General features: G+C 39.7%; 1 protein-coding gene across 1 annotated transcript in view; it reads right to left on the minus strand.

The window, feature by feature from the left end:
• The window catches only part of LOC138805568 (uncharacterized protein C3orf20-like), an 85,906-nt gene that overhangs the window by 42,423 nt on the left and 23,651 nt on the right, over nucleotides 1–19,832 (minus strand). Inside the window, exons 7-8 of the mRNA XM_069990357.1 lie at nucleotides 5,131–5,251; nucleotides 1,647–1,781 (exon numbers count right to left, since the gene is read on the minus strand). Coding sequence (XP_069846458.1) covers nucleotides 1,647–1,781; nucleotides 5,131–5,251 — 256 coding nt within the window. The remainder of the gene's footprint in view (nucleotides 1–1,646; nucleotides 1,782–5,130; nucleotides 5,252–19,832) is intronic.

Consider the following 19,832-nt stretch of genomic DNA (forward strand, 5'->3'; position numbering starts at 1 on the left):
GGGAAAAGAATGAAAGGGATGATATCAATTAGGATGTATTATAAACTGACTTGTTGAATGGTCAGTCGTAGAGCTTGAACTCTGGGCCTGGGTACTATCCCTGAGCTCTTCAGCTCAAGGCTGAAGAGCTTGAGCCACTTGAGCCACAGCACCACTTACGGTTTTTTTGGTGGTTAATTAGAGATAAGAGTCTCACAGACTTTCCTTCCTGGGATGGTTTTGAACCACAGCACCACTTACGGTTTTTTTGGTGGTTAATTAGAGATAAGAGTCTCACAGACTTTCCTTCCTGGGATGGCTTTGAACCACAATCCTTGAGAATGGTGATTTTTTTAAAGACTACACAGAACAGGCTTGGTATTGTTTAATAGGTACAGAATTTTAGTTTTGTAAGACTAAGAACTTGGGAGACGGATGGTGGTGAGAGTCAGTGTACTTACTGCCATTCAATTGCCATACTTAAACATGATTACAACTTTTCTCTATAAAGTTAAATACAAAATACTTCCTAACAAAAGTCATCCTTGCCTCTTCCAATTAACTATATAAATGAAACTACCTATGTCAAGTAACTGGTTCTGTAAAATGAATCTAGTGTCTATTGGCATTGAAAAAAAAACATGCAAATAGAATCCTCCTTTATCTCTAAAGTTGAAATAGTGGCTAACAATTCATTGGCTTCTCTGCAAATGAGAATAAAAATGGGCTGGGAGAGGTTGCAAGCTCTTTTCAGAAGTCATGGTTAATAACACTTGGGAAGGAAGGACAATTTTACAAAATGAACTAATTATAGAGAAATTACATGGATTCAGAATATTCAAAATGTTATAGTAATTCTAAATAGTAAAAATTTAAAAATATGCATTTTTACTATTTCTGTAACAAGTATGTAATTTACATAGATGTATAGGTTTCTAATTGTATAGGTTCAAAGCCAGCCTAGGCAGGAAAGACCGTGAGACTCCTATCTCCAATAAACCAATAGAATACCAGAAGTGGCACTGTAGCTCAAGTGGTAGAGCGCTCACCTTGAGCTGAATTGCTGAGGGACAGCACCCAGGCCCAGAGTTCAAGCCCTACGACCGACCAAAAAAAAAAAAAAGAATTTTTTTCCAAGGCTAGCTTCCAACTGTGATCCTCAGATCTGTCTTCTGAGTACCTAGGATTACAGGCAGAGCTCAGCTCCAATGCCATCATTAAATAGATAATAAACTAGCCAGTGTCAGAGGCTTGTGTCTGTAATTCCAGCTACACAGGAGGCTGAGATCTGAGGATTGTAGTTCAAAGTCAGCCTAGGAAGGAAAGTCCGTGAGACTCTTATCTCCAATAAACCACCAGAAAACTGGAAGTGGCACTTTGGCTCAAGTGGTAGAGTACTCCCCCTGAGCTCTTAGGGACAGTGCGCAGGCTCAGAGTTCAAGCCCCATGACTGAGCAAAAAGAAGGAGGAGGAGGAGGAGGAGGAGGAATAAAAGGGGGAAAAAAAGGAAGGAAAAGGAAAAGAAAGGAAGGGGGATTGGAGAGGAAGAGGAGGAAAGGAAAAAGGAAAGGAAGAAGAAACAACAAAAGAAATGAAAGAAAAGGAAGAAGGGAAAAGGAAAGAAAGGGGAAGGGAAAAGGGGAAAAGAAGTGGCGAACTGGACCTACCATGTCAGCTAAACATAGAGGCAAAAATTTGTGCTTTACAGGTGCTAGAGACAGCTTCAGGCTTTTCGGATGCCATTTGTAGACCAAAGTGATAGCAAAGCGCCCAGAAATCTTCACAGTAATAAAGTTATTCACCTGTGTGCAACAGAAAGAAGAGTAAGTTTTTATGCAGACTTTTCATGATCATAAATCAAGTGGAAATCAGGTATTTTCATGACATGTGAAAGGACATTTGAAACTGACATTCATAAAAGGTTTGTTTTGACTTAGATACATTAAGGCAGAATGAGTATGGGGTTTTGTGCTACAAATTTATGGTTGCTATGATTTATTGCGGAAAGGAAAAGGAGTCGACAGAAATGATTTGAGATCTATTTGAGAATGAGAAAATGCTTGGCAAATGTATAGTTATTTGGAGCCCTAATTTTAGCACTGAGACATGAATAGCCTCTTTTGTACAATATGGTTGATAATTTCTAGTTCCCTAGGTGTTGAGAAAAGTCAGTAGCAATGTCAAGAACTTAAATGTTGCCTTAATGTCACTGTGAAACTCATTAAAGTTGGAGAGATTTTATAAATGGTAAGAATGGAAAACTAACAAGTAAATGACTTCTAAAACTGAAGAGCACATCTGCAGATGTATAAAGTATAGTTTTAAATGATTCCTCCCATTGGGGCTGGGAAGGTGGCTCAGTGGTAGAGCGCTTGCCTTGCATGCATGAGGCCCTGGGTTCGATTCCCCAGCACCACATAAGCAAAAGGAAAAAAAGCCGGAAGTGGCATTGTGGCTCAAGTGGTAGAGTGCTAGCCTTGAGCTGAAGAGTTGAGGAGCCACACCCAGGCCCAGAGTTCAGGCCCCACGACCAGACACCCCCCCCCCCGCAAAAAAAAAAAAAAAAGATTCCTCCCAGGTGCCAGTGGCACCCGATGCCAGTGGCTCACACCTGTTATCTTGGCTACTCAGGAGGCTGAGATCTGAAGATCACAGTTCAAAGCCAACCCAGGCAGAAAAGTTCTCATGAGACTCTGATTTCCTATTAACTACTGCAAAAGCGGAAGTAGTGCTGTGGCCAAAGTGGTAGAGCACTAGCCTTGAGCAAAAGAGGTCAGGGACAGCGTCCAGGCCCTGAGTTCAAGCCCCAGGATTGATAAAAAAAAAAAAAAAAAGATTTCTAAAGGGTTGGGGGTTTGTAGCTCAGTGGTAGAGTGCTTGCCTAATATTTTCAAGGATCCAGTATTTTTAAATTTTTTTATTATGAAAATACAGTACAAAGGAGTTACAATTACATGGGCAAGATAATGAGTACATTTCTTATCAAGCATTATTGCTTCCTCCTTTGTTTCCCCTTCCTATCCCTTCCCATATCCCACCCCCCACCCTGCCCTAACCCCCCCAGTATTATATCCCTTGCTATACATGAAAAGGAGAAAGAAGGGAGGGGGGAAAGAGAGAGAGAGGGAAGGAGGGAGGGAGAGAGACAGGGAAAGAGGGGGAGAGGGAGGGAGGCAGAGGAAAGGGAAGGAAGGAAGGAAAGCAAAGGAAAGGAAATGAAGGAAGGGAGGGGGGAATTTCCTGAGAATAAAGTATCCTAATACAACAAGGAAGGAAGGAAGGAAGGAAGGAAGGAAGGAAGGAAGGAAGGAAGGAAGGAAGGAAGGAAGGAAGGAAGGAAGGAAGGAAGGAAAGAAGGGAGGGAGGGAGGGAGGGAGGGAAGGAAGAAAAGAAGGAAGGAAGGGAGGGAGGGAGAGAGGGAGAGAGGGAGGAAGGGAGGGAGGGAGGGAGGAAGGGAGGGAGGGAGAGAGGGAGGGAGGGAAATTTCCTGAAGAAAAAGTATCCTAATATAATATACTAGCTGCTTGGAGCCTATAAGGACTTTTGTTTTAGGTACAAGTTACCTTCCTTTGCTTCTTCAAGGTACTGGCTGAAAGTATCTGAATAATGTACTCTAATAGCAATTCTGATTTTGCTAGGGAGCTATGAGGACTGAGGAAATTCTGACTTCAGAATGTAAGGAAATTTTCATAAAGAACCTTTCCTGGCACTGTTTCTTACCAACACTTTACTCTTCTCTCCCTCCAGACTGAACAGTACTTAAAAAATATTGCAAGCATTCAGGAGGCTAAAGCAGGAGGATGGCCAATTTGAGGATGGTGATCCAGGACTACATAGAGAAGGCAGACAGGCAGGAAGGAAAGGATGAAGGAAGAGAGAGAAGAAAGGTAAGAAGGGAGGGAGGGAAGGAAAGAAGAAAAGAAGGAAGGGAAGGGAAGGGAGGAAAGAAGGAAGAAAAAGAGGCAGAGAGGGAAAGAAAGGAAGAAAGAAAGAGAACAGACAAGTAAAAAGAGAAATATATATAGGGCATATGACCACCAAAAAGATTGGGTAAATTGTAAGAAAAAGACCTAGATGTTGATCTCCATAAAAATTGATAAGGATACTTCCTAGTATAGAGATATTAGGCAAGTCACAAATCTGAGTCATGTAATCTTAAATTTTTCTAGTAGTAGACCCATTAGGAAGAACAAAAAACAAGAAAACTTTAATAACATATTTCACAAGTAAATATATCCAAATACCTTTTCAACATGTAATACACATAAAATTATTAAGATATTTTATATTCTGTTTTTCTAAGCCTTGGAAATTTGGTTTGCATTTTATGACATATTTCAAGGGTCAGTAACAAGAGTAGTTGGTAGCTGTCATAATAGACATCAGTTTTGTGTAGATGATGCCCTGAAGGCTGATTGTTCACTGAATCATCTACACAACCAGACCTCATGCCCTAGATTATTGTAGCTCATTTTGTATACACACATAAAACACACACACATGCACACACACATGCACATGTGCACACATACACATACACAGTAACTATACATTGATCAAAAAGCACAGAAGTTACAGACTGACAGCTCAAAGGCATCTAGTTAGTTCGCTTTAGTTGTCTCAAAGTTTCAATTGTTTCAAATTTTTCAAATAGCAGGATATTTTTAAAAATCTGAAATTCTGATTTTTTCTTTTATAATAAATATAGCAACATTAGGCACATAGTCCCTTGTCACACGTCTTCTGGCCCTCTAATAAGGCTGCTTCCTTCGAATGCTACACTTTCCAGTTTGGCACAGGTGTACCCTGCAAGGTCACTCTACACTCTCTGAGGTTATAATAATTAATCCTTTATAGAATAGTACCCTTTGCTACATTAAAATTATTTTTATATCAAAGTCTGAAAAACTTTTCTAATAATTTTTTAATTGCTGTTTAAACCAACTGCTGCTGAGTAAAGTCAAAGTCATTAAGAAGGCTATGGGAAATGAAGGGCCAAAATAAAAATTCATCACATCAGCTCAAGATAGATAGCCCATACTGGGTAATTCAGTCTCATATTTTCCCATAATAGTGCATTTTAGAAACTCAAAGTAAATTGTCATCACAATGTAAGAAGTAATCCAAGAGTGATAAATTGTAAAATTATACCCCAACTTCAATTGGATCTTCAAGTTTTCCCTTTGAAGGCCACATCCATTCTCTCATGATGTGTCCTTTTCTGCTGATCACCATGCCTCCATTCTGATTAAACATCATTGCTATTATTTTCCTATGAAAAGGACAGAAATGAGTCTTTCTTAGCACATGAAAAATTCAGGGTTTATTGATTTGGCTGGGATGATGAAAATTACCAAGACATAGCCTTTAAGAGCCCAGGAATCTCTTATATTCCTGGAGGATAGCCATTCTGCTTCTGTCCTAATATCTTCCTGGGAGGGAAGAATGGTGTTTACTCGTTCAACTGGCCAAGATTTCCTTCTCAGAGGCATAACCTTTCCCACTTCATCACTTTCATGTATAAGGTCATAAAAATGAGTCCTGCCAACATGATTGCCATACCACATGGCCCTGCTACCTTGGCTGTGGCTGATAAAATTAGGAATAGGCATTTGACCAGAAAATGAGTTCCAAATGGATGTGATAATCTGCATACAAGGTCATGAGGAAGGAAGTTGGCACTGCTCACTGAAGGGAGTGAAAGAAAGCCATTGTGGCTAGAATGGAGATTGTAGGGACTGATAATCACTTCATATCTTTAGCTAAATATGAAGAAACCCTATGCAAAATCATAATTTCTATCTAAAGAGCAAAAAGATATCTAAGGGTTTTAAATAATAATAGCTACAATGTGATGATCAAATGGGTTGTTGAGGAACCTGAGTAAATACCTTCTGGTATTTACTGGTCATGAGCAGTTAAGTGGTCCAGGCGAGAAAGGAGTGGCTTGGACTAAAGCTTGGATGAGACAGATGGATGTACATGTGTGAATTCAAGAGGACTGAAGATATGGTTCAGTGGTAGAATGTTTTTAGCATGTTCAAAGCCCTGGGTATAATCCTTATCACCATAAAAAATTAAAACAAAACAAAGCAACACTACTTGATATGCCAAGACTCTGTATAAAAAGATCAAACAAACATTTTAAATTTTGACAGAAAGAATTTGTATTGTGAACAATAAGTAAATACTGATTTTGCTTCTCCTACATTCTATATGTCTATTAGTGTAGCCTAGCACTTTGCTAGCTTTTCTGGATCAGTTGTGCTACACTATGTGTTCATATCCATATCATCTTTGGTCTTTTTTTTTTTAACCTGGACAGCACCTGGAACAGAGAAGAAGCTTTTTAAAGATCTGTTGAATAGTATCAGCAAAATCAATTGCATTGACAAAATATAAATAATGGGCTGGGAAGGTGACTCAGTGGTAGAGCGCTTGCCTTGCATGCCTGAGGCCCTGGGTTCGATTCCTCAGCACCACATAAGCAAAAAGAAAAAAGCCTGAAGTGGTGCTGTGGCTCAAGTGGTAGAGCACTAGCCTTGAGCTGAAGAGCTGAGGGACAGCGCCCATGCCCAGAGTACAAGCCCCAAGACCGAACCACCTCAAAAAAAATTGTGGAGACAAAATATAAATAAAAATACAGTGGATAGTTATTAGAGACTGTTTAAGTACTCCAAGGATGTCTGGAAGGAGGCGCTGTCTCGGCACTCAGACATTTTCAGTCCTATGATAGTTTATTCTGATGATGAAACAGTTATCTGCTTCATTACTATTACCAAAGAAGTCAGGGGAAAAATGAGCAAAACCACCACCTCAGAGGAACAAAGGAAATTTTATAATTCTCCATTGGTTGCATGAAAACTGAGATCTGAAGATCACAGTTGGAAACCAGCCTGGCAAAAAAAATTCTTGAGACCCCCATCTCCAATTAACCAGACAAGTTGCTGATCAGGCACCAGTGGTTCACACCTATAATCCTAGCTACTCAGGAGACTGGGATCTGAGGATTGTGGTTCAAAGCCAGCCCAGTCAGGAAAGTCCATGACACTCCAATCAACCACCAGAAAACTGGAAAACTGGAGCTGTGGTTCAAAGTGGTAGAGTACTAGCTTTGGGTGAAAAAACTCATGGATAGCACCCAGGCCTTTCGTTCAAGCTCCAGGACCAACAGGGAAAAAAAAGAAGAAAGAAAGAAATTAAATACTGATAGTTGGTATAACACAGAAGAATTCTGAAACCATTATGCTAAGTAACAGGCTAGTCACAAAAGATGATTATACTTATATTAAATTGCAGAATGGACAAATCTTTAATGAACAGAGCCCAAAAAATCTTAGGAAAGAGAAACCTGAATAGGTAAATCTCTAGAAGGAGAAGGTGAAGTATTGGGTAGAGGTGGGGATTAGTGAGTGACTCCTGTTTTGTACACAGTTCCCTTTTAGGATGCTGCAAATATTCTCAATTCTGTCAAATGCTTAAAAAACACATTAAGCTGTATTCTTTAAGTGGGTGAATTTTATGAAATGTACATCTCAATAAAGCTGTTTAAAATTAAAAAAGGAAAGTAGGAAAAATTTCTCCAGGGAAGTGACATTTAAACTGAGACCTAAAAGATGAAAAGAAAGCAGTCATGTGAAGAGTCCGGATATGAGCTTTCAGTTACAAGAACAACTTGTACATAGTGGTTATAAAGATGGAAGCCAAACACAAAGGGTGAGTCATAAGAAATGAAGGGGGAAAGGTGCCAGAACAGGCAGGACCTTCTAAAATTCTGTCACCAAGTTCCATGTTGATACAAACTATTACTATACTATAATTTATATGGAAGGTAGCATAAAGGATTTAATAGTAAAACACATGGATGTGACAAGTGGAGAGCTGTTAACCCCAAATTCTATGCTACAAACTTGCCTGTGGAGAAAAGCATCATCATCCAGTTTTAAGAGGGAGACGTATTTAATAAAACAACACAGCCTATAACTGAGGAAATCCATTAAATTACTCCTACCATAATTACAAAGACCAATTTCTAATAAACAGACATTGTAACAAACACATGAAGAATTCACATCTCCAGAAAGTTCTGAATGTGTGGGATCCTCCCTCTATAATACGTCAGAATTAGGTATCTTTTAAGCAGTTGGTAAGATTTGAGTGCATTGCATTCTTTTTTTTCTTTTTCTTTTTTCTTTTCTTTTTTTTTTTTTTCCTTTGGTCAGTTGTGGGGCTGGAACTCTGGGCCTAGGAGCTGTCCCTGGGCTCTTCAGCTTAAGGCTAGCGCTCTACCTCTTGAGCCACAGCATCACTTCCAGCTTTTTCTGCTTATGTGGTGTTGAGGAATCAAACCAGGGCCTCAAGGAGCAAGGCAAGCACTCTACCACTGAGCCACCTTCCCAGCCACCTTCTTAATTCCTCAATGTGAAAGTGTGGTAGATGGAGCCCAGAAGGAAATAATTACATTAATGCCTTTATTCCAAGAGTGAGTTCTCATTTTCAGGGACTAGATTAGTTACCCTAAGGCCAGTTACATTAGTAAGGCCACACTGTGTTTTGTCTCTTTTGCACATGCTCACTTGCTCTTCTGCTTTCTGCCACAAGTTGAAGCAGCATAAGGACCTCACTTGATGCAGCCATCTGATCTTGGACATCTCAGTCTCCAGAACCCTGAGCCATGTTACCTAGTTTCAGTTCTTCTGTTTTAGCAATCGAAAGCGGATTAAGACAAAAATATATGGATTTCAGAGTAGCTAAATTGGGGCTGGGAAGTTGGCTCAGTGGTAGAGCGCTTGCCTTGCATGCCTGAGGCCCTGGGTTCGATTCCCAGCACCACATAAGCAAAAAAGCCGGAAGTGGCGCTGTGGCTCAAGTGGTAGAGCACTATCCTTGAGCTGAAAAGCTGAGGGACAGTGCCCAGGCCCAGAGTTCAGGCCCCACAACCAGACACAAACAAACAAACAAACAGAGTAGCTAAATTTTGTGAGTAGTTACAGGTGCTAGAACTGAGATTTGAGATACAAGGAAGTGGCTGATCCAGATATACCAGTACACACTGAAGAAACAAGTCAGAATATGAGAATTCCAAATGAGAATTTTAAAATATCTGGGCCAGAACCAGGAGAAAGAAGATAACTGATCCTTACAAGTTTTCAACAATAGTTTTGAAATAGTTTTGATTAATAGACTAACCCTAGCCTAATCATCCATCTTCTATATATTTATCCTTTTCAAAGTCCATGTATGGTACATGAATCAAAATAGAATTAGAGGTGGTAAATACAGAGGAGGAGAGGGGGCAACTAATTTGAATTTGGTGTTTCCTTTGCAGTTGATTAAAAATATGAAAAGTCTGTAATATTTTCCAGCATCTTTCAAGAAGACTAGGTATCTGTTTTTCTAACCACTGAGATATGTTACCTTAGCCAAGACTTACTAGAAAACTTGGTACTATAGAAGGCTTGAAAAGTGCTTATGAACTGGGTTCATCTTCACTCTTGCTACTTTTCAAATCCATCCACCATGGGGAGCAGCCTGGAGGCAGACTGCAAGACACTTGGCACATTTTCCCTGTTGTTCCAGCCAACAGTCAGATACGAAAGTTGTCTAACGCCAAAACCCACGCTAATAATCACATTATTGTTATTATCACCATGACTCATTATTACTCAGCTTATATGTACTCAGCACTACACCTCTCTTTCCCTCATGTATTAAGACTTAGCAAGGGAAAAAGAATTGGAATCGGGGACTAAAAGCTTTCAATGTTCTTTGCTACTACGTAGCCTTCAGATACAGTTTCAAGGCTCTTCTCTGAGATTCAGTTTCCTCATTGGAAATTATACCTAATCACAGAATTTCTTGTAAATTTAAACAAAATGTAAGCATTCTCTCTCAAAATGATACTAGCAATTAATCAGGATTAGATTTTTTGATCAATCTCACAGAAATTGTGTTTAAAAAGAACTAATTTTAACAATACTTGGAAAATCAAGTGAAATATATTTGTTCTTAGGGAAACGATTACTTTTCCACTTTGTCTTCAGCATTCCTGAATAAAATGTTCAATTAACATGTCATAAAGTTATATCAAGTTGCCTAATTTTTCTTTCAAAACTGCTTAGTGTGGTTGGAAAACAAAAAGACCTTTTAAAAGTAAGTAGTTTCTAAGCCTTTGAAATGATTCCAGATCCTGTCATTGTTTCATCTGAGCATCAAAGATGGGAAAATTACTTCCACACTGAGGGCAGGTACTTACATGTGGTTCACCCAGTTGTTTTGCTACCTTATTAATCTCTCTCTCCCCTCTCTCTCTCTGTAATCAAGCATTACTCTCTCTTTCTCCCTCTCCTCTCACTCTCTTGTTTTTCTCTTTGGAATCAAGCACTCTTTTTTTTTTTTTTTTTTTTTTTTAACATTTTGCTGACTTGCTCTCTTCACAGGTGAGGTGCTGACACATTTTGACAGGTGACTTGGCTCACAAACAGCAGGGGTGGGGGGTGGGAAGGAACTTTCACAGAAGCATGGTCAGCATGCAGGAAATGCTGAATGCAGCAGAAACACATCAATGTATATTTATAAACTCGCTAAGAAAAAAAGATTCTTGCTCTCTGCATGAACTGACTCTCAACACCCATCATCCTGAAGCCACATCAAGTAAAAATACAGAAGTTATAAAGATATGGGATTGAAGATCATTCAAGAAAGTCAAATTCAGCAATTATGGAGGGTGAATTTATACACATGATGACTTATTCCACTGAAAGCCTTTCACATGATATAGTATAAACTTGTTTACTTGGTCTTCTATCCCTGATATGTAAGTTATTACAAGGATAGGAACTTTGTTTGGTTCTCTACCATACATATGATGCTCACACAGTGCCCAGACTATTAGGCACTCTATGAAGATTTTGAACCAATGGATGCAAAATCTTGTACAGATCACTTTGTATTTCAACATTTCTGATTTTTTGTCTTTTAAGTTGTCCTATAACACAGTTCCTGATAAATAGGAACCATACCTCATAGTACTCTCTATTATAATTGTCTAGAATGAAATAAGTACTCAATAAACATTTACTAAAGGAAAGAGTGAAATGTGTGGGTAATCAAATATAGCATGGCAAATTAATGGTTTGGCTGAAGGCATACCATCCTGTCTTCCTTGATTTTTTTTCCTCAACCCCTACCCCCCACCTTAGAGAAGCTAGCTAGGTATAATTTAGCTGGTTAGTTTGTATAACTATCAAGAGATGGATTTATGTTCAATAAGAAATTGGAAACTATTTGAAGAGAGGTGTGGACTGAGAGGAAGAAATGGGCTCTTAAAACAGAAATGTAGAAAAAAGGAAAATGTGAAATACTAGACAATATTTTAGAACAGTAAGAATAGCTTTGGCAGATAGCTAGGCAGCCAGATGGATAGGTAAATCCAAGTTAAGGAACTGACATTGACAACATACCAATACACTTTTAAGAACATTCAGCATAGCTTACATTCTGTATATGTTGTTTTTATTACTGTTCTAATTCTTTATAACCAACATCATTGAGAATGCAGTTCACTGACGTCTCTGGTGAATGGTTTCTATGTGTTAAAAGTATGGAAAGGAGCAAATTCTCATTAGTTGAAATCAAATGAGAACCAAAATGAACCCACAGATTTAAGACAGAATGTAAAACAAGATTCCAAGAAGGCAGGATGGCAAAACCAGAGGAAATCCCAAGATCATAAACCTGAAGATTATTACAGAAAACATGAGTAAGATGTGAGCTTTGCATTACCAGTTAAGTAGTCCTTAAAAGGCACAGAGGCCAGGTGCTGGTGGCTCATATCTGTAATCCTAGCAACTCAGGAGGCTAAGATCTAAGGATCATGGTGTTCAAAGCCAGCCTGGGCAGGGAAGTCTGTGAAACTCTTTATCTCCAATAAACGACCAGAAAACTGAAAGTGGCACTGTAGTTCAAATGGTAGAGCACTAGCTTTGAGCTAAAGAGCTGAGGGACAGCATTCAGGCCCAGAGTTCAAGCCGCATGACCTACCAAAAAAAAAAAAAGAAGGCACAGATGCCAAGATGACACTTGATTTAGCAAAACCATATTATCCTTGCTTCTGTTCCTAGCCTGTGATAATTTGGGCCCTTGACATCCATCTGCTCATCTTCCACAGTATTCCCACAAAGATGGCACAACTGAACTGAGAGTTATAGATATTTGGCCAGTACCAATTTGCAAGTCATAGCTTTGAATACACATTAAAAAATTTTTTTCTTACCTTCTTTTCCATTTAGATTGATGTTGTACAAGATTCCTTTCGTGTGCTTGTTTTTGTTAGTATTTTACTTTTCCCTCACCACTTTGCTTATCTATGAATTGTAGTTTTTATGGAATCTCACATACCTGTTAGGAAAGGAAATACTACCACATCCAGAAGGTGTAAAGGTTCCCAAGATAACAGAATCTGGTAAGTCACTGAATATGTTGGTGGACATACCACCCCAAGGGAGATCAGAATAGCTTTGGCAGACAGCTAGGCGGCCAGATGGATAGGTAAACCCAAGTTAAGGAACTGACATTGACAACAATAATACTAATGATTATTATTCTATAGAAAGATGTACTTTCTTTCTCCTATTTTTAATCAACTCTTTACAGATTGGGCAGCAGATCCAGAGAAAGAGACTCTCTTCCATAGTCATTGAGTATGATGATGGTAGGGTTAGACTAGCACACAGCTTTCTAACTCTAGGTTGCATGATCGCCACACCAATTCACAATCCTGTACCCTCACATTAGTTCCAGATCATTTTAAACAAATCTGTAAATAACAAAGTTTTTTCAGATTGATCTTGATAATCACTGGAAACCAAAGCTGCCTGTTGCTACCTAATACTGTCTATGACATTAGCCAACACAGAGCAGTAGGGTCAGGCCTCCCTACCAACATCTAGAAATAGATGGGGGGCCGATGAGGGCTGAGGAATAATTATGGATCTGGAAATAATCTTACACCATATACAAATCAACATTTAACACACAATTAAACATCAACTTTATTAAGTGTTAATACAAAACTTCCATTTTTGATATGTAGGAATGAATTACCAAAAAAAAAATTCCCCCTTCTCCCTAAACTAGGTTTGCTTATAGTTGTTTTTTGTTTGTTTGTTGTTGTTATTTGAGATCAGGGCTCAAACTTGTTATCTGACACATGCTTTCACATATCGGCTGTCACTTTACCACCTGAGTCATGACTCCAACTCCTAAACTAGGTTCTTTACATGCTAAATCCTATGTTCTCTTACATAATCAGAAAAGTGAACCAAAGAGAATTCATTTTTTCAGACTCTTAATGAAACAGTCAAGGACTGAGGAAGAAGGAAAGTTTTGAAAGAGGGGACTTTCTCTAATTAGTTTTCAGGTTGACTTTAGCATGAGGGAATACGGACACCTAGGAGGAAATGACCAAACCTAACACCCAAGGATGCTTCCTGGGATTTGCCTACTGTGGGATAGAAACCTCTGTTTGTAAGCCCTATCCTCCACATTCTGCCACCTTCAACTTCACCTACAGAGTTTGACAAGGATATTAGATCAGAGAGGAGCCATCTACCAGGGCATAGTGGAATTTCTTCTTTTCTGGGTCAGCCTCTCTGACAGTAGGCATCTGAGGCTTCTTCTCCAGCAGCTCCAGCCAGAAGCTTTGAGAAGTTTGAGGGGAACTTCTGATCTCCTCCTGTTTTGGGTCATTATAATGGCGCAGAATCAGTTGTTTGTTGAATCCTTCTCTTTTAAGCTTAGCTTCTTCTGATTTTCTGTTCAAAAGAAAAGAATTCAAGACATGGCTAATTCCTTGGTCATATTTGGCTCATGATTCAGTGGCTTTTGTGGTATTACCATGACTGACAATCATATTACCTTATAAAAATGTAAGAATTCTCTGAAAACCACACAGAAACTTTTGTGCATAGATCCTAGTAATAGTATGCACTCTATAAATACTCCTGGAAAGTATGACTGAGGTGATACAGTGTTAGTGAATGAGCTGAAGTGTAAGATACTAAGTTTGAGTCCAGGTCTCAGATTTTTTAAAAAGCCAGGCACTGGTGGCTCATGCCTGTAATTGTAGCTACTCAGGAATCTGAGATCTGAGAATTGTGGTTCAAAGCCAGCCCAGACAGGAAAGTCCATGAGACTCTTATCTCTAATTAATTACAGAAAAGGCCAGGAGTGGTACTGCGGCTCAAGTGGTAGAGCACTATCCTTGAGGCAAAAGATGCTCACGGACAGCACCCTGGCCGAGTTCAAGTTCCAGAACCAGTAAAAATAAAATTAAATTTAAAAAGTTTTAAGAAACAAGAGAAGAGGAGAAGGAAGGAAGGAAGGAAGGGAGAGAGGGAGGAAGGAAGGAAGGAAAGAAGAAGGAAGAACACTGTCTGGAAAGTGCACTACTTTAAGAGGCATCTTGGATCTAGTCTGGAACATTTTATCAGACCAGACTTTCTATGATAAATACATAGTTAATTCCACTGTACACTGGGGTTACAGAAGATTCTTTTTTCTTGTTTCCATAGGTCTGATGACATTAAACTTCTATACTATTCTGTTTTGAAAATATGTGGCAGGATAAGAAAGCTGAAAGTTTTGTGGACAAGTAAGCACATTTCCTTCCAACAAGCATTCTCAAAGGCATCTTTTTTTTTTTTTTTTTTTTTTGGGTCCGGTCGTGGGGCCTGAACTCTGGGCCTGAGTGCTGTCCCTAAGCTCTTCAGCTCAAGGCTAGCGCTCTACCACTTGAGCCACAGCGCCACTTCTGGCTTTTTTTCTTTTTACGTATGTGGTGCTGGGGAATCGAACCCAGGGCCTCAGGCATGCAAGGCAAGAGCTCTACCACTGAGCCACCTTCCCAGCCCTCAAAGGCATCTTGAATGTCAGAAACCGAGGGAATGTTGGAATTTAGCTGTTTTTCTTACAGAAGTATTTGTAATCACATACTGTAAAGCTGCATATGTTCTTTTTCCAACCTTCCTTCCTTCCTTTCTTCCCTCTCCTCCTCCTTCCTTCTTCCTTTTCTCACATTTTCTTTTCCCTCCCTCTCTCCCTTCTTTGTCCTTCCTTCCTTCTTTCCTTCCTTCCTTCTTTTTCTTTCTCTCTCTTAATTTCTTCCTTCCCTTTCTTTTCTTTCTCTACCTCCCTTCCTTCCTCCATCCTTCCTTCTTTTCCTTTCCTTTTTTCTTTTTTTGGCAGTACTAGTGATTGAACTCAGTCTTGTGCTTGCTGACACTCTACTACTTGAGCCATCCTTCCAGCTAATCTTCTTTTCTGTGTGTCAGGGGTAGAGGGGGAAGGAGAGAACCTCTCTATGTCTCTATATCACCCAGGCTGGCTCAAACTAGAAATCCTCCTGCCTCCTCCTTCTGAGTGCTGGGATTGCAGGTGTGCCCCCTCAGATCTGGCTGCATGTGTTATTTATTTATTTATTTATTTATTTTGGTTGGTCATGGGGCTTGGGCACTGTCCCTGCGCTCTTCGGCTCAAGGCGAGCACTCTACCCCTTGAGTCACAGCACCACTTCTGGCTTTTTTTCCCCTGCTTATGTGGTGCTGAGGAATCGAACCCAGGGCCTCATGCATGCAAGGCAAGCGCCCTACCACTGAGACATCTTCCCAGCCCCTATTATTTTTTTTTTAATTTCTTTTGCAAACTTAGTCCTTTAGTTTCTTTCTTTCTTTCTTTCTTTCTTTCTTTTTTTTTTTGGTCCGGTCATGGGACTTGAACTCTGGACCTGGGCGCTGTCCCTCAGCTCTTCAGCTCAAGGCTAGTGCTGTACCACTTGAGCCACAGCGCCACTTCCGACTTTTTTCTTTTTGCTTATGTGGTGCTGAGGAATCGAACCCAGGGCCTCATGCACGCAAGGCAAGCGCTCTACCACTGAGCCACCTTCCCAGCCCCCAGTCCTTTAGTTTCTATGGAACACTTTATGGATAGTGTGCTGATTTCAGGTTTACAACAGCCTGCTATGGCAAACAGAAGACATGCTATTATCCCTTAACAGCATGAGGTTTGGAGAGGCCACGGGATGACTTACACAAGACCCCACACCCACTGACTAATGTCCTTAGTGTTCTGGCTCCAACTTTTGATGATTTTTTTCTTTCAGAGAAAATCAAGAGATCTTATTTTTCCTAAAGAGGTTAGGCTCACAGTAAAACCAAGTAAAAAGTCCAGAAAACCCACACACATTTCCTTGGAAGTCTGGTTTTCTTTTCATTAAAATATGCCACTTTTTCGCTGGTGGCTCACGCCTGTAATCCTAGCTACTCAGGAGGCTGAGATCTGAGGATCGCGGTTCAAAGCCAGCCCGGGCAGGAGAGACTGTGAGACTCCTATCTCCAATAAACCACCAGAAAACCGGAAGTGGCGCTGTAGCTCAAGTGGTAGAGCGCTCACCTTGAGCTGAAGAGCTGAGGGATAGCGCCCAGGCCCAGAGTTCAAGCCCCACGGCCGACAAAAAAAAAAAAAAAAAAAAAAAGCTACTTTTTTTGTTACTTTGGAGTCTTTAAACTTGAAAAACTAGTTTCAAAATCACTTGGAAGAATAAACCGGTGAAAATGGCTAAGGTGCTTTCAATATATAAAGAGTAGCCAGACTGAAGTTGTTGTACAGATATTAAGATAGTAATAACTAACATTTATTAGATGGTACTTGTGTTAAAGATCTTTATAGTAACTCTAAATGGTAGCTACTATTATTATTACCATTTTATAGAAGAGAAAAGAGAGGCTCAAGGAAATTAAGTCAGTTGACAGAGCTGGAATTTTAGTTTAATCAGTTGAGCTTCAAGGCCCTTTTTCTATCATTATGATCTGAGTGCCTCTCTCCTTTATATAATCTGAATAATTAAAACAACTAAAGACAATCTGCACAAGAGTGAAATATGATGAAGCTGAGAACTCAAATTATTGGGTAACAGAGTAAATGACTCTGGAGATAATAAAGTGTTGTGGCTAACTGCACAGGCGTTGGGAACAGATATCCTACAGCTAATATAGTAGTTCTCCCACTTAGTAGCTCTCTTAGTAGCTCTCTAATCTAAAAATAAATAAATTCCAAAATACAACACCCAACATCTAGAGGTGTGTTCATTTTACTTTATAAACTGTAGCTATAGTTGTTGACATTCCATATTGGCACTATTGGCAATTGTTATCATTGAAAAAGGAAGAATAAAACTTATTTCATAGCCGGGCGCCAATGGGCTCACGCCTGTAATCCTAGATACTCAGGAGACTGAGATCTGAGGATCACAGTTGAAAGCCAGCCCACACAGGAAGGTCCCTGAGACTCTTTTTTTTTTTTTTTTTTTTTTTTTGTCGGTCGTGGGGCTTGAACTCTGGGCCGGGGCGCTGTCCCTCAGGCTCTTCAGCTCAAGGCGAGCGCTCTACCACTTGAGCTACAGCGCCACTTCCGGTTTTCTGGTGGTTTATTGGAGATAGGAGTCTCAGGGTCTTTCCTGCCCGGGCTGGCTTTGAACCGCGATCCTCAGATCTCAGCCTCCTGAGTAGCTAGGATTACAGGCGTGAGCCACCAGCGCCCGGCTCCCTGAGACTCTTATCTCCAATAAACCACCAGAATAAAACAGAAGTAGCACTGTGGCTCAAGTGGTAGAGCACTCGCCTTGTCCAGGCTCAGAATTCAAGCCCCATGACCAAAAAACAAACAACAACAGAAAAAAAAAAACAACTTATTTCATATCATACACAATTCTCTGTTAAATATAGAAAAAAGAATAAAAATGAAATCAAAAGCTGGGTGCCGGTGGCTCAGACCTATAATCCTAGCTACTTAGGAGGCTGAGAGCTGAGAATCGTGGTTCCAACAAGCCCACACAAGAAGGTCTGTGAGACTTTTATTTCCAATTAACCACCAGAAAATTGGATTGAAGCAGTGGCTCAAGTGGTAGAGCAATCTCCTTGAGCTGAAGAGCTGCGGGACAGAATCCAGGCTCAGAGTTCAAGGCCCATGACAGACAAGAAATTAAAAGTAGGGTAAAAAAAATAGGGTAGATCTATCTTATCTCAAAACAATGACATATTTCTCTAATTATGAAACAACAGGAAAATTCTTAAAACAAAACTGATAGGTGTACAAAAATAAAAAGTTAAACCATCTACGTGTTAAGAAGCAATTGAATATTTGTCATAAAATAACAAAAAATTATTATCTTTAGTAAAAATAAAGCAGTAAAATGTACGAGGTAGTAGAAATTAGGAATACCTGGTCCACAGTAGAAAGTTTTTAATAGATAAAGAAAAACTCAAAAATGAACCTCCTCACCTGTAATCCAATCTACTCAGGAGGCTGAGATCTGAGGATTATGTTTTTGTTGCCAACCTGTGCAGAAAAGTCCATGAGATTCTTATCGCCAATTAACCACCAAAAATTGCTGGAAGTCGCACTGCAGCTCAAGTGTTAGAGTGTTAGCCTTGAACAAAAGAAGCTCAGGAACAGTGCGCAGGCCCTGATTTCAAAGTGCAGCATCAAAAAAAAAAAAAAATCAAACGAACAAAAACTTCCTCCAATTAGCAAAGAAATTGATACTCAACAAGTCTTATTTTTTTTTCTTTTTTTGTGGTACTAGGTTTTAACTTCAGGGCGCTGTGCTTGCTAGGCAAGTGCAGTAGCATGTTTTTGTGCAGGTTATTTTCAAGATAGGTTCTCACTTCCTGCCCAGATGCTCACCTGGATTACAGCATGCCTGTTTCAAGCTTCACAATATAGATAGAATGATATGTACAAGCCTCCATACCCAGCTTCTCTTAAGACAGAATTTCTCTGACTTTTCTGCCCAGGACTGGGCTGGAACCTCAATTTTATTTCGGCATTCCACAAAGGTACAATCAATGACAGGTGAGTTACACTGTGCCCAGTTATGGATTGAAAAGGGGTCTTGCAAACTTTTCTGCACAGGTTGGTCTTGAACCTTGATCCCGCCATTCTCAGCTTCCAACTACTTAGAACAATTATGAGCTACCTACCTATGCACAGCTCAACCGAGTAACTTTTTTCTATCAATTTTTCAAAGTTAAATATAATAACTCCATTTAATGCTAAGAGTAATGGTGAGATGGGCCTGCTTACAAATGCCATAGAGTTAGTTGGCCTGGTTCAATGAAGAGAAAATTGGCAGTACATCTCTAGAGCCTTAAAAATGTTCATGTACTTTTTAGCAAATTCCACTAAAATTCTAGTAATCTAGCTATATATATGTATATATAGAGAGATAGATATACACACACATATGTTTAAGACAGTTGTATAAATGTAAATGTTCAGTAACAGGAAAATGGTTCAAATTTTTTTTATAACACTGGGATTTTTGTTTTGTTTTGTTTTTTTTGGGGGGGGGTTCTGGTCGTGGGGCCTGAACTCTGGCCTGGGTGCTGTCCCTCAGCTCTTCAGCTCAAGGCTAGAGCTCTACCACTTGAGCCACAGTGCCATTTCTGGCAACACTGGGATTTTTTTTGAACTCAGGGTTTTATGCTTGCTAGGCAGACACTTTACCACTTGAGTGACACTAACCAGACCATTTTACTACAGTTATTTTTCAAACAAGGTCGTATCTTTATGCCTAAGTTAGCCTAAACTGAATTCTCCTATAAATATGAGAATAATAAATAAATACATGTTTTCTGAGTAGCTGTGATTATAGGTGTGTAACACGATACCCAGCTTCTTTGTTGAGTTGAACCGTCCCTAAATTATTTGTCTGGGATGGTTTCAAATTGCCACCCTCCTGATATGTCTCCCAAGTAGGTGAGATTAAAGGCATAAGTCACCAGGCCCTTCTTTGA

This window comes from Dipodomys merriami, unplaced genomic scaffold, assembly GCF_024711535.1.
Source record: "Dipodomys merriami isolate MVZ:Mamm:240054 unplaced genomic scaffold, mDipMer1.0.p SCAF_10, whole genome shotgun sequence".
In the NCBI taxonomy this organism is placed as follows: Eukaryota; Metazoa; Chordata; class Mammalia; order Rodentia; family Heteromyidae; genus Dipodomys; species Dipodomys merriami.